The sequence below is a fragment of the Lipophrys pholis genome, assembly GCF_963383615.2.
Source record: "Lipophrys pholis genome assembly, chromosome: 4".
NCBI lineage: Eukaryota > Metazoa > Chordata > Actinopteri > Blenniiformes > Blenniidae > Lipophrys > Lipophrys pholis.
In genome coordinates, this window is record NC_137637.1 from 31736217 (window position 1) to 31750314 (window position 14098).

The window sequence follows — 14098 nt, forward strand, 5'->3', positions numbered from 1 at the left end:
GTTGGCATTTGGTGCTGTTTATGATTGTAAAGTGATGTTTCCCGTACAATCGTGGCGGCCGCCACCATTAAATTACGTCGGGTTTTGGTTCGACCGACGCAATATCATGTTGGTATTGATAAAGTATTGATGCATAATAGTGGCCTTCCATTGGATTCACACGCTGCTGGTTATTGTTTGTTTTAAGCCATTAAGCACACAAGGTTGATTCATTCAGAAGTATTTTGTTTTTACACAATGCCTCTTCATGTTTGGAAACTTATTCAGAAAATCATGATTTTCTCATGTTCAGCCATCAAATCTTCCATCTCAGTTGAATTTAGCATCGCGCTGGACTGGAGTTGATCCCAGCTGACTATGGCCAAAGGCTGAATCCACCCTGAACAAGTCACCAGTCCATCATGGGAAACACTGACACAGACAAACACACACTCACATTTACATTTTCAGAGCAGCTTAGAGCCACCAACTGACCGTATGCATGTTTTTGGACCATAGGAAGAAAACAAAGACGCATGGTCTACACAGGAAAGGCCTCCAACTGAACTTGAAATGAAGTTCCTGTAAAAGGTGAGAGTGCAAACCGCTACGTCAGCATGCAGCCCAGTTTCTCATGTCTGATCTACAGATGAAGAGACACGGCAGAATAAAACATTGTGTGACCAAACCTTTATTTACACTGAACAAGTGATTGACTTTTTCTGTTAATATTAATGTATAACTATCATCCGTTTGTCTTGGCGTCATGGTGCATCCTAAATCATGGTTTATGTGACGGGAAGTTGAGTAGAAATAGCCCTAATTCACACTATGGAAATAGCATGTCTCTAAAGAACAAGTGTAAACGGATATCAAGGCACAAACATATGTAAAAAGACTTGGAATGAAACGAATAGTACAGAACAATCATGTTAGGAACACACATAACCACTTAAAAACCTTGCAGATATTTTAAAAGTAACACATAACCATTTCTGTTTTATTTTGTTAAAGAAGTTACTCAAGGAATGTAATTCTGTTTGTGGGGACGGGTTATACAGGCTAGTCTATGGACAGTCATGCAGAACAATGCACTATAGTACAAGAGTGAATATTGATCTGTGTAAACATTGTACAAAAACATTTTCCCTTCAACCATTGTCATTCTCCATGCTTGTTTGTTTTCTTCTAAAAAATAAGCTCTGTGCAGTCAAAAGGTTCATAAAATGCCAGTTAACAGATGTTAAAGGTGATTTCTTTTCTTTTCTTTTCTTTTTTTATAAAAGGTTTTCCTCTGTGTTCTCCTAAACTTCCAAACCAAAAAGGAAAATAAATTTAAAACAAACAAACAAAAAAAAGGATCTTGATACAAAAACCAAAGACTGAACAGATTTGAAAAAATCAAACAAGTGGTTCTCATACTGGTCCATGATGATGCACTTAGGATGAAAACAGTGAGTTTTTATTTTATTTCCATTTGTCCCGTGGCATTATGAGATTAGCTTTTCGTTTGCCAGGTTTGGATCTTCTTACAATTATTTTTCACTGGAGCCGACTTACTAATAATTTTCATCTTACAAACCAAATAAAAGGATAAAGCCTTGATTGTTAGTTGATTGCTCTTGTTGAATTCGAGGGTCCTCGGTGAGCCGCGTCGCGTGCGCAGGTACTCAGGAGGAACAGTACAACAACCCTTGGTAAAGAGCAGTGAGGGATACATAGAGAAAATAGCAATAACAGGTCAGACAGACAAGGCTATGTTTGAAAATCAGTGATTGTTGAAGTTCTTCAGGTTCCCCCCTCCAGGAATCAAGTCCGTTATGGTTTTCATTATGAAAAGCAGTAATCATCTCATGGCTATTGCAGTCTCTCATGCAGTCTGTGCGAGCCAGGCTTCATCCTAAATGAGAAAAACAAAACAAATTGTAGTTGTACTAGCTTTTTTCCATTCAAACTTTAACATTTTGTTTGAAATGTTTGTTGTTTATAAAGATACACTTCTGCACGTGTAGTTGAAAACTGATTTTCACTTTATATTCTTTTAATAAGCTCTCTTTGAATGTTAAATTCACCACAGCCTGATTAAAATCTGGCCTTTTCTCACTACTCTTAAGCTTGCAAGGCTGTGATTAATACTCTAGTGTTTCATATGCAGTCTTGAGTAAAAATTAAGGTTTCATCTTGATTAATAGTTCAAAGTGTAAAAACACATGTATTTAACTATCACGGCACAAAGAGAGAGACTCAAAGTTAAAGGAATGAGAAGAAGCTGGTTCAAATAATAGTTTTTAATCATAAGTTTATTGTGAAATTAAGTGAAATGTAAAAGTCTTATAAAAGTGATGTAGCTGGGACTTTGTGTAGCTTTCTCTTTCAAAGTCAAAACTGCCGACTTGCCCCTGTCTACAAATATAATTTCTATCCTATGTTTTAGCACAACATACTGTTAAAAACAGGAAGTCTATTTAATAAAATGCACTACCTGCAGTCACATGGTGCTGCATGATTGTGTGTTGAACTCTTGACGCACAAGAGGTGACAGATGTTTTCATCTGAGATTTTAAACGACATTAATCTGATGTGGGTTTTTTTGTTTTGTCTTTTAATAAAGTGGCTTTTGTTTTAAAACTTAACTCAACAAATAATCACATTTATTCCACCGAGAGAACACAATATAATTGGTGCCGTATCATTTCCACCCACCCTGAGCGACCTGCAGCCTACCTTTAGAAAAGACCACAGTCTTTTAGGTTGTTCTTAATAATAACATCGGTCACGGCGTCGAAGACAAACTGCACGTTCTTGGTGTCAGTGGCACAGGTGAAGTGGGTGTAGATTTCCTTGGTGTCTTTTTTCTTGTTCAGATCCTCAAACTTGGTCTGGATGTAACTGGCGGCTTCATCAAATTTGTTTGCCCCTGCAGGAAAAACAAGACAAAAGAAAGTCATCTATGAATTCCTGCAGAGCTAAAACACTCCCGGACATTCCTTGCTGGTACCTGTGTACTCCGGGAAGCATATGGTGAGGGGGCTGCGAGTAATCTTCTCCTCAAAGAGATCCTTCTTGTTGAGGAAGAGGATGATGGAGGTTTCGGTGAACCATTTGTTGTTGCAGATGGAGTCGAAGAGCTTCATGCTCTCATGCATTCGGTTCTAAGAAGAAAAGCAGCTGTGGATTACAGCTGAACGACATAACAGAGCGGCCACCAGGGGGCAATGTTGTCACATGTTGGAGGAGGCTTCAGCGCCTCCCAGAACGGCTCTCTCCTGAGCACTTTCTTTATATTCATCACCAGTTTGAGAAATTGAGGCCAATTGGTTCACGCCTCTTGAAAAGAAAAATACCTATTATATCTCTTATTGTATAATTGCACTTCACATAGCAGTTCACTGGGCTAATTTTATGAACTGTGACTCACTATTATGTAGCAATAATAAAGAGGGATGGGTGATCATAAAATCCCTGCAATATAATCTAATCTACACTGAACCAAGAACGAGCCCAATAGCAGATTTATGAGTTCAGTTAATTGACATTATCCATGCTGATGAAGACACACAGAAGGGCTTTCCATACCATTTCCTCATCCTCGGCCAACACCAGGTCGTACGCACTCAGAGCAACACAAAAGATAATGGCTGTTACTCCTTCAAAACAGTGAATCCACTTCTTTCTCTCCGAGCGTTGGCCTCCAACATCAAACATTCTGTAACACGGATCAAACACAGGAGGTAAATTAGGTGCCATTTTCCTGCCTGTAGTCAAGGATCACTGTCACCAGGGACTGAGAAGGACATTTCAGGAGGAAACGGCAGCAGAGGAAGGAAGGAGAAATCTAGGATGACAACCCTGGACATGCATTAAGTTTTCATGAGGTGGTTCGAGAACAAAAGTGGAGAGATGTCTGTCTGATGAAAGACCGCGGGGTCAGTGCAGGCCTCTACATTCAGAGCAAACCACCAGCTGATTGGTGAGCTCAGGGCTGTGATCAAAACTGTTAGGAGGTGTGAGCGAAATCCTGTAGACAGCCGAGGTGAGAACAGTCCGCCACATCCAGAACAGCTGCCATACCCTGATGATACAGGAGACTAACACACAGCCCCAGCTGAGTGCCGTCTGTTTAGGTTAGCAGCACATAAAAGCAGCATCTTTAAGAATATATATATATATATATCAGGCCACTGCCAACAGACGACATTTAGCTGTTTTTATCAGTATTTTTTTGTCTACACTTATCATGACCAACAGAGCAGAGTTATAAAAATGTGACTTTCTTCCTATCGATTTGCTTCATGTATTATTCAGGCGCCAAAAACTGAGGCTGTGAAACGAGGTAAATATCACTGAGTTCATCGGGAAACAGGTCACACAAAAGACATGTGACCACTGCCGCTTTTTCAGATGAAGCAGACACATTTACCTGCTTCAAAGAAGCTTTTTCATCAAATAAAAAATAGATCTAAAATGACTATCTAAACCACTAACCATCTGTTGAATAAAACAAGTGAAAACAAGAGTGAAGGACATGTCTTAACTATACACTCAGCAATTATATAAACAATATTTTTTATCCATACTTTACAGATAATCAGTGTCAGCAGTTGTTATCAAACATCCTCTTGAGAGTACTGTCTATACATCCATTACTATCCCACACAGTAGTGCTCATCTGTACCAGAACATGCTTTATGTAAGTGCCGTACCCTGTAGGACACATTCAAATGGAATCACTGAGTAAACCTCTGGGCTTATTTAACACATGCATTTGTGGTAAGCGTCTAATGTACCCAGCTCTCGGCATAAGCGTGTTAATTAATCGGTACGATTTGGCTTCTGGGTGGTGGAGTTGTACTTTAAACGCCAGAAGGGTCAGTCACACCACAACACAATTAACAGCAACCAAAATAAAGTGAGAATATCACTGGAGGATGTTGTGATCGAAGTGTAGAGAATACCTTGGAAATTCAGAGTCGAGTTTCTGTGTTAAAAACAAGTGGAGGCTGCAATGTCACAAGTTTCGGTGGTACGATGTAATTTAGGGTTAAATTGCAGTTGTGCATGTGTTTCCAACAATACTGGCTTCTCATAAACAAGTTTTCCTCTACTGCACGACCTTACTTGAAGTGCAGTTCCTTGAAAGTGAAGTGGGTCTCAACAATGCCAGTAGTCTTAACCCGAGTTCGCAGCACGTCCTGCTGGGTGGGGATGTAATCCGCTTTGGCTATCCTCTCAAGGTCATTCAGGTAACTAAGAGAGGAAGAAAGCAGTCAACATTTTAGCATCATCAGCCTGGAAGAAAGAAAAATAGAGAGACAAATGAAAACCGTCTGACACGATGCAGCAACACAGAAGCTGCTGGGACTCTTTTCTTTTAGTGCATTAACATCGAAAACAGTTTACATTTTAATGAATTGCTTGAAACTCCTGTAAACTTTTAAGTGTTTAAGTGCCTTTTAAGGTGTCGCAGTAGTAGGGCTGTACAATAATTAATACCGAGGCATTATGCAGGTTGGACTGCAAAAGCAGATGCTCTGAACTTTAAATGAATGAAGACAAAACGCTCCCGCAAACTGTGTGATGTTAGCCATTTTATTAGTTAAATACCTGCCTGGTAAACGACTGCTCTCACCCTGTGGACTGTTGTTGATCACCTTCAGAAACAAGTAAATGAGTCGAGGAGCTGTGGACTGAGATCCTCACAATGTACAACATAAGACCAAAGATTTGAAGCTGCCTCAAGACGTTTTGGACTAATAAAGGCTTAAATGTCCATCACGTCACGACAGCACTGCGAATCTACATTCATGTGCATGATACTGTCCCAACAGATTCTGCAGACCAAGCAGGAATTAAATAGCAGCAGGACAAATATTACATGTTGCTCAAAAAAAAAAAAAAAGAATCTGTGCTTTTGTAGTAAATCTGCCCATTGCATCTGCCAGTTTTTTTTATGTATCCTGTCTTTGTCTGGTTTCCATATGATGCCAGTTTTGTTGTTGTGCTCTTTTGGCTTTCTCCACTTCGCTCGGTACAACAGAGGACTCTTCTGAAGAAGCTGCTGGCTGAATTCATTTCATTCGGTTCTTTTTTTAACTGTCAAGACTCCAAGAGTTGAATCATGACTATGTGTGGAATTGCTTTGCATTTGCCTCAATTTCCTTTGTTCTACAGGTTTTATGTATTAGTGGATATATTTAGGCATTCAGTAAAGGCTGATTTATTGGGCTTATACTGACTGAGCAACACTCACTGATAACTTTAAGCTTATCAGTTAACATGAATATAATGCCGTTTGTTTTTTGAAGCCTGCTTCGTGAAATTAAAAAGATAAAAAAAAATTTATTTTAATTCAACTTACAAACGATCCCATCTTCTGCCTTAGAACTGTCCAATACATGAGACTATAGGCTCTGATGCAATAATTTGGGTTTACATTTTACATCAGCGGGCAAACCTCTGCGGAGCTGAGCATGGTATGGGGTTGCAGTGGGTGAGATGAGGTCAGTGGATGGACAGCAAACAACTTTGCAATAAATCTTGTGTAAAACTGCTTACTGAAACAAGAATGAAAAACTACCGAGGGAATACCACCACACTCAGTAGAAGGTTTTCACTGCACAGCCTTTACAGTTTCAATGTAGTAAGAAAAGAAAGCATTACAGAGCTTTAAGATAAAGACAAAAAGTGTAAAACACAAAGTACAAAAGTCGTATCATTGTATGAAGATATTGACTAGTTTTCTTCATTTCTGTGTTAATTATGTCTCAATTTCTATTGCCGTTTTTCACTTCCTCCCACCGTCTTTGTAAATTCGGTCTGATTTCTGACAGACGGCTGGTCAGTAGGGGAGTGTGGAAGCATCTTCACCATGTTTCAGACCCCCTGCCCCACTTACACAAGCACTGCATCACCGTCCAAGGCCAGCTGGGAGATTTAGCCGCCCTGCCAACCTACACTTCGCTGAGGAAAAGAGAAATATATCCTGCAGTTGTACCAGTGTTGTAGCGTTCTTATAATGCTAATGAGCTGATACAGCCTTGGCAGACTGGCTGAACTGATAAATAACTCAATAAATAATTAAACAAATGTTTTGTAATATTTTCTAATGACGGCTGCAATGAGACAATAAACAAGAAGCCAGAATTATTACAAATGACACAAAGCAACATTTAACAATATCGTGAGACGCTGCTACAAAATTAATCCGATTGTTCCGGGAAACTGAAGCAGTCACTTGGGAGTGTGATTACAGGAACAATCGATTTTCAAAGTTGGCTTTGGAACTACTTTTTCATTGAAGTAAACAGAGTTTTTTCAAGTCTGTTTTTTTTTCTTCCAACACCTCAAGACAAACTGTTTGCACACAGCTTTATGAGGTTAAAATTTTAAAGAATCAAGGCAAGGAAGTGCGATATAATCATAAAAGGGAAGTTATTGGACTATCTTTCTAGACTCCATAAATCCCCAGAGAAGGGAAAGACAGGTTTTTAAATGAGAGAGGCTGAAAGGGCTGAACATTAGATTCATCACAACAGCAGGAGAACAGCATCCACAATGGCACCGTTATCAGAGAGCCCTCATTTTGATGGCAATATAAACGTAATCGAGAACCAAAAGCAAACAAACAACCAAACTTCTCTCACGGTGACACTCCAGAGCTGCTTCCCACTTCCACCAAAATAGGCAGTGCCGTGTTTCAGCTGCAAGAGATTTTAGATGGACAACTGACGGGAAACCTGCGATAACCCGTTAAAGCACATTTATATTCAGAGTCTTGATGCACAAGTCAGAAGCAAAATGCAATCCGATTTGATGTATAACTACGCGGATATTCTGCATGCTTCAAAACTGTGCAATATTAAAAAAAATTAAAATTAGGACATATAATCAATTCTACACACACAATTCTAAGGTATTACATGGCAGCAATAAACAATCACACCCTGAGAGTCACACTCACTATGCTGCAGAGTCGTTGAGTTGGTATTCTCGCGACCTCGCAAAGCAGCTCTGTATGCCACCGTCGCCCCACAATCGCCTGATCACGTTGGCCAAGTCATCTGGAAGGATGCCCTGTTCCTCAGCTGCTGCAGACAGGGCGAAGAGCTGCTGGGCATCGTCCTGCAGAGGGCGATAAGAACACCACACTGAGTGCTTACAATGCGGGAGTTTTAGTATCCAAAGATTGACAATTCTCATCCTTGGCGTTGGCACAAGATGAAATGGCATCTACTGCGTAGACTGCATGTGTTTGGATTGAGATAAAACTAATGCAGTTATTACAAATACTTACTTTATCCACTACTTGCATGCTCACATGAACAGAGAAAATGTTGCTCCTCTTAAAGCATTAGCAATGAGATTTTTAATGCCGCTTCAATCTAAATAATGAAAGTCCAAAATGTAATGCCGGTTGAGTCAAAATATATTTTGAAATAGAGAGTAAGCAACAAAGATAGAAGTATTCCATTAAAATATACTGAAGTCTTTTTAAATACAATCATGTTCCTCCTAAATTCCTACAGTATCTACGGATGCTCTTGCTTGTTAAATGAATAAATAAACCATCAATACGTGTCGGTTCTTCAAATTCAAAAAAACAAGAGTGAATAGCAAAATAAACTGTTTGGCATAAACAGAGAAGATTAACAGGAGCATCCAGACAAACGTACGTTACTCATAAAGGCATTGTTAAATCAGGAAATAAATTTGTTTTCTTCATTGGCCAGGAAGCATTGTGACAGCAGAATAATAGTCCACCAAATACAAATTTCATTACCTTTGACACTTAGTTTATTTGAATGCATGATGCCAGCAAAAGCAATATCAAGTCATGACATGTGCAGCAAAGGAGCCAAAATGAAGATGGTAGAACCATAATAATATGATGGTGAAAACAAAAATCAACATGCAATCTGGGCTCAGAAAATGGAAAATATGAGAAACAGTATGCTTTTTTTTTTTTAATGACTTAAGGTCAATTCAATGTTTGCAAAATGATTATGAATTTGACAGTGAAAGTGTTTCATAATATGTAAGCCTTTGGAAGATGTCAGTACAGCAGAGTTTCAGAGTAATATGTCAGCACAAAGAGGCTGTTTATGTCAGAGTATTCTGAATATGCGAGTCATTAGAAAAAAAAAGATTTTAAATATTCCATGAAATCTGCTTCGATTTGTCACATTTTGGGGGGAAATTGCATTTCCCGCTCAAACTCAGACATCAATGCTCATCCTGTCAGTAGCTTTGTTTGCATATTTTCAACAAGCTTTCTACAACTGATCAATGTTTATTTCCCTACTTTGTGTGTGTGTAAATCACCAGTTGGTATTCTTTATTTTCAGTCAGGATAACAGTCCTGTTTACAATAGTCCGTGCCTCAATCGAATGTTGGAAACAGCCAAACAATCTTGGTGGAATTATAATTCAGTCTCGCAGTATTTCGGATGCAGAGGATGACTTGCAAGCTTAAAAACCACAAGAAAAAAACTGTTGAAGTCCGGCAGTTGGATCGTAAGTGATCGATACTGCAAATGGCGGATGAGGTGCACTGTGGTGCATGTGTATGCATGCAAGCACACCCTCATCTGTGTGTGTTTTGACAGGGCTGCTGTGTGCGAGCGTGGACAGGCGAGCACACTAATTACTGTGTGGGAGTGTGAGAGTACCGTCACGTACGCACGGCCATTTGACAGATCTGAGAGAAAGAAAAAAGCAAAAAAAAAAAAAGCACATAGCCACAGTGCAGTCCTCAATCCTTTTATTATTTTATTACTGCTTAAGGAGCTGAGCAAATTCAGTCCAGCGCAAAATCTCACACAAAAACATACAAAGTATGTTTCTATAAGGCAGCCTCATAAATTACCTGAATATCCTCTCAGAGGTGCAACATGATTTTTTTTGGGGGGGGGGAGGGGCAGGTAAATGGTGACCAAGAGTTGTGGAGTAATTTTTTTATTTTTTTTAATTAAAGATCATGTAATGTAAAGTAACGTAATCATATTTTATAGGTCCCACTGTTGTAAATTAAAAAAAAAAAATCCTCCAATTAGAACCGTTTCTATATTCTTTACACTGTCGTCATCAGATAAATAGACAATTTCCCCTTTTAACACTTGTCCCTCTGGTTTCAGAGTAAAGTCGAGTAGAAATTCACAGAAACATCCATAGAACCTCTTAAAAGCCAATTGTTGCTGTGGTTTAATTCCCTTAACACACCCTAGAAGACGCAAACCTCTCAAAAAGTTGACATTTGAGTTTTGATTCATTACAGCTGTCAGAGACTGGACAGGAGTTGAGGAAAAAGAGGTCGGAGGACGACAGTTTAATTTGTGTTGTTGTGAAGGGTGCAGATGGCTGTGTGCCACTGAAATGTGTCCTGTTTGCATTATTGAATGATCCCACTTTCCAAAAAAGGCCTCTGAGGCTTCTGCTGCAGGTTTTAGCTAAACTCCCAGGCCCTCCTGTCTGTTATAACTGATGAGAGAGCAGATCAAGGATGGAAGAGATGAAGTTGGCAAGACGAGGACCGTCTCCCTGCAGGTTACAAAGACGAGGATTACGCCGTGTTCCAGTTTCTGGTACAGCAGAGCCGCCGCAGCAAACAGGTGCGTGTTGGAAATCACATGATCCCACATTTGTTTGAAACACGGGCACAGCATACAGCAGTGTTATTGACTGAACATGTACTGCTGAGAGGAGAAACGCTGCCAGAAGCAGACCTGGTTTCCCCGAAGCATTACAGCCTGGGAAATAATCTTTGTTCTCTGGGTTGAGCTGAAAAAACGTTCAAGTAAGAGGGAGTAAAATGTTTGTTCCTAATCTAACAAACACTGCGTGCAATTCGGCTTTTTCTTTGAGACCAAAGTAAAAGGTACACTATCAGTTGAGGAGACAAAAGTAACCTCTGGAGGTTCGAACTCTGAGAAAGCACAAGAACTGCAGCAGAAAAAAAGAAAAGCGGGCTTTGTTTTGTCGCAGTCTGAAAGAAATCTTAATCTGGTAAATCCAAATGATTTTTGCTTCCACAAACATTAAAAGTTGTTGTTGGTGTTCAGTGTTGCTCTTTATTTCGTGTATGTTTGTGCCTACAGACGAGATATCTTTAGAGGACTGAAATATACAGAAATATTGTGTTTGGACAAATACATTGTTTTCTTTTAAGTGTTTGTGTATTTGTGCATCTTACCACTCTACCAGGGCTGGAGTAGTCTATCTTCAGACTGGCCATTGCTTTAACAATAGCCATTATGGACTGGATAGTATTACTATAAACCACCGCTCGGTACTGTTTACACTCATCTTCCGAGTAGCCATCTTCATGGATGATTCTAAAAAAAGAAGAAGAAACACATAACATTTATGAAAGCGTTCACAATTCACAGGTTTGGAGTTCAGCTATTGTTAAAATCTTTTATTCCTGAACAGAGTGAGCGATTAGGATGTCACCTTTTCACAGCCCGTACGATCAGGGTGGGGAAAACCTGCTAAGCTTTGCACCATTATACTCACTATAATATATTAACAGTCCACATTTAGAAAGCGAAATATTTCTTATAATGGGGTAAAAAAAAAGACCAGAATATCAGAGCATAGAAAAGCTTTGCTGAGCAGACGTATGTAGTGGGATTTGTGATTTAAGGCAGACGTGTAAAACTCCTAAACTTAAGGGCAAGTATCATTGACGTTACTTCTTTTCCATTAATGACACATGAAGACGAGGACTTCTGTAAATTCTTCAACTCCTGGAGCTTCAGTATGGGGAACAGAGATCCTTCCACTACAAATCTGATTATAATTCTAATTATGAGGCCATTTGAAGAATGTAAGGAGCAGAAAAGTACAAACGTTTGTGTTCAAACTGAAGGACAAAAAGTAAATACTTCCGTAAATTACAGACACGTGAAAGATCTACTCTAAAACAGCGAGTACAGAAAGGGCGTTACATGCCACCTATGCTAATAATGTCAATCAACTTGAGCATTAAATGTTTGCATTATTGAAAACATAACACTGAAAACTTGTGTGTCTGTGAGGCAGCTCAGTGTTGCAACTCAAAATACTGCAAACCTGGAAAGCAGCTTTTTCTTCTCTCATATCGTCTAGTCTAGTCTACCGACAAGCAAACCCTCCACTCGGTATCACATCCACCATGGCAGCAGGCTGTGTAGGATGATGTGAAGCAGTGAGTTTAAGACACTGTGGAAACGCTTCAACTCCGCCGCATTCGGCAGCTGTGGTATCCCGAGTTCACCTCTCGCAGTGTCATCACTTCGAATGTGAAGGAACAAAGCGTCGCATGCATCCTGTCACGAGTGCAATCAGCCAGATTTCGTCAGGTTGCAAAGGGAAGCGCACCGAGAGACGGCAGACACAGCTTCCCATTATTTTAAAGGAAAGCTACCTGCTGGTTTTCAACGGCGAGGAAAATGTTAATGAAGAGAATTCAGGTCTTGATCTTAACATTTTGTAGCTATTTCATGAATACGATTCAGTTTCCCTAACTTTCCCCACTGCAGTTTAAGTTTTACACGAGACACCTTCATGTGCAACGTTAGGTAATAGACCAGTGTCGGGAGGGTTTCTGTCTTGCAAGCTGATTTATCTGTACGTGTTAATAACCTGGCTTCAAAAGCAACAGACTGTTCCTGCTCCAAGCTCATAAAAGATAGATTCAATGCCTGGCTAGCCCAGAGGAATGTGAATAATTAAGCCATTTAGAGGCCTCAGTGAGCGAGTGAGTGAGTGAGTGAGTGAGTGGCCCTGTGTGTGTTCCGATTGGTGCAAACAGGCATTTCAATAACCTCATAGTCAGACACTCTTCACGCTGTCGTTCTTGTGTGAGCAGTAAAAAAAAAACATTAGCGACAACAATTCTGCCTGGAAACCGCATAGAAATACGTCAATCTAACAGTGAGTGTTTACTACTGAGAAGCACTGAGGTGAGATGCTTCATGGTCAGTGGCTGTGTGCCGGATCTAAACACAGGAGGTAAGAGCAGATCAGATCTAAGACATAAAAAACCCTCGATTTTACTTTTTTGTTACCAACACATCATATTCAGAAAAATATCTGAGTTGTAACCAGGGCTTATTTACGTTACTTACTTCATCTGCTTTACAATGGTGCTCTTTCCAGACTCCCCAGCACCTGGAAAAGTAAAGCAAAAGAGTTAGAAATGAATTCAACTGTGATTTCTGTGTACGTGAGCGCAGTAAAGTTGAACTTGTAGCTGCTCTTGATTTGAGAGCACGAGTGACCCAGCGATGACCCACCGCTGACATCTCGGTTGGTCCGCTGGGTTGTCTGGTTTATTTATGTTCCCGTGTGAGAGGACATGGTGTACAGATATGCACGCACACTTCCGCTACTCATTTCTATGTTTATTTCTCACCCTGACATAAGAAGGGTGCAGGACAGACGGATGAATCCCTATAAAACTTCCTTTTTTTAAACCTCGCCTCATTTTATAATGATGAAATCCCCAAAAAGTATATTCCTACAATGATTCAATAATAATGTTTTATCACGAAGACAAATAAGGATATTTCTTTCCAAGTGTAAAAAATGTTACTATTTCCACTTCCCCTCGTAGTTCTGGATCTTTCTAGGATTGACTGCAATATGCACAAATAAACAATGCACCAAAAAAAACCCAGAACCAGCGGAGAAGCCACCGGGGACATAACAACCCTGAGTGTAAACAATCCAAGATGTTAACAATTTTAATATTTCATTTGCCAATGTTAGACCTCAAAAAAAGATTAATGTGGCTAAAGGTCGTTACTGGAAAGCAAGTCAGACTCAGGGCCTAAAGCACGTGTGCACACACACACACACACACACACACACACACACACAGAAAAAGAAGCAAAACCTGTTATGAATTAAAAATTAAAGCTTTGGTGCAGCGATCGCTCAGCAAAAAAAGAAAAAAGAAATAAATCATCACACGCACATTTCACGAGTCAGCACATACCTGCTCATAGCCAATAGACCTGCTGCCTTAAAAAGTTAATACATCGGGGTGCACTTAAAAACCATTGTTGTCTTTTTAAAGCAAGGAGGCCAGACTCTTTGGCACGTCCCTGGTGCAGTCAGGAAGATGCCAACACGCTGC

At 39.8% G+C, this 14098-nt stretch overlaps 1 protein-coding gene across 3 annotated transcripts in view; it reads right to left on the reverse strand.

Annotated features, from left to right (window-relative positions):
• Positions 1-652: 652 nt before the first annotated feature.
• gnai2b (guanine nucleotide binding protein (G protein), alpha inhibiting activity polypeptide 2b) overlaps positions 653-14098 on the reverse strand; it is a 38680-nt gene continuing 25234 nt past the window's right edge. For 2 of the 3 annotated variants that reach the window (XM_080460749.1, XM_080460748.1), the window contains exons 2-9: positions 13086-13128; positions 11168-11309; positions 7940-8100; positions 5098-5226; positions 3556-3685; positions 2978-3131; positions 2704-2896; positions 656-1879 (exon numbers count right to left, since the gene is read on the reverse strand). In XM_080460749.1, the coding sequence (XP_080316875.1) occupies positions 2706-2896; positions 2978-3131; positions 3556-3685; positions 5098-5226; positions 7940-8100; positions 11168-11309; positions 13086-13128 (950 nt within the window). In that variant the 3' untranslated portion in view covers positions 656-1879; positions 2704-2705. Of the gene's footprint in view, positions 1880-2703; positions 2897-2977; positions 3132-3555; positions 3686-5097; positions 5227-7939; positions 8101-11167; positions 11310-13085; positions 13129-14098 lie in introns of all 3 variants that reach the window. The other variant, XM_080460747.1, reaches the window with a different exon arrangement.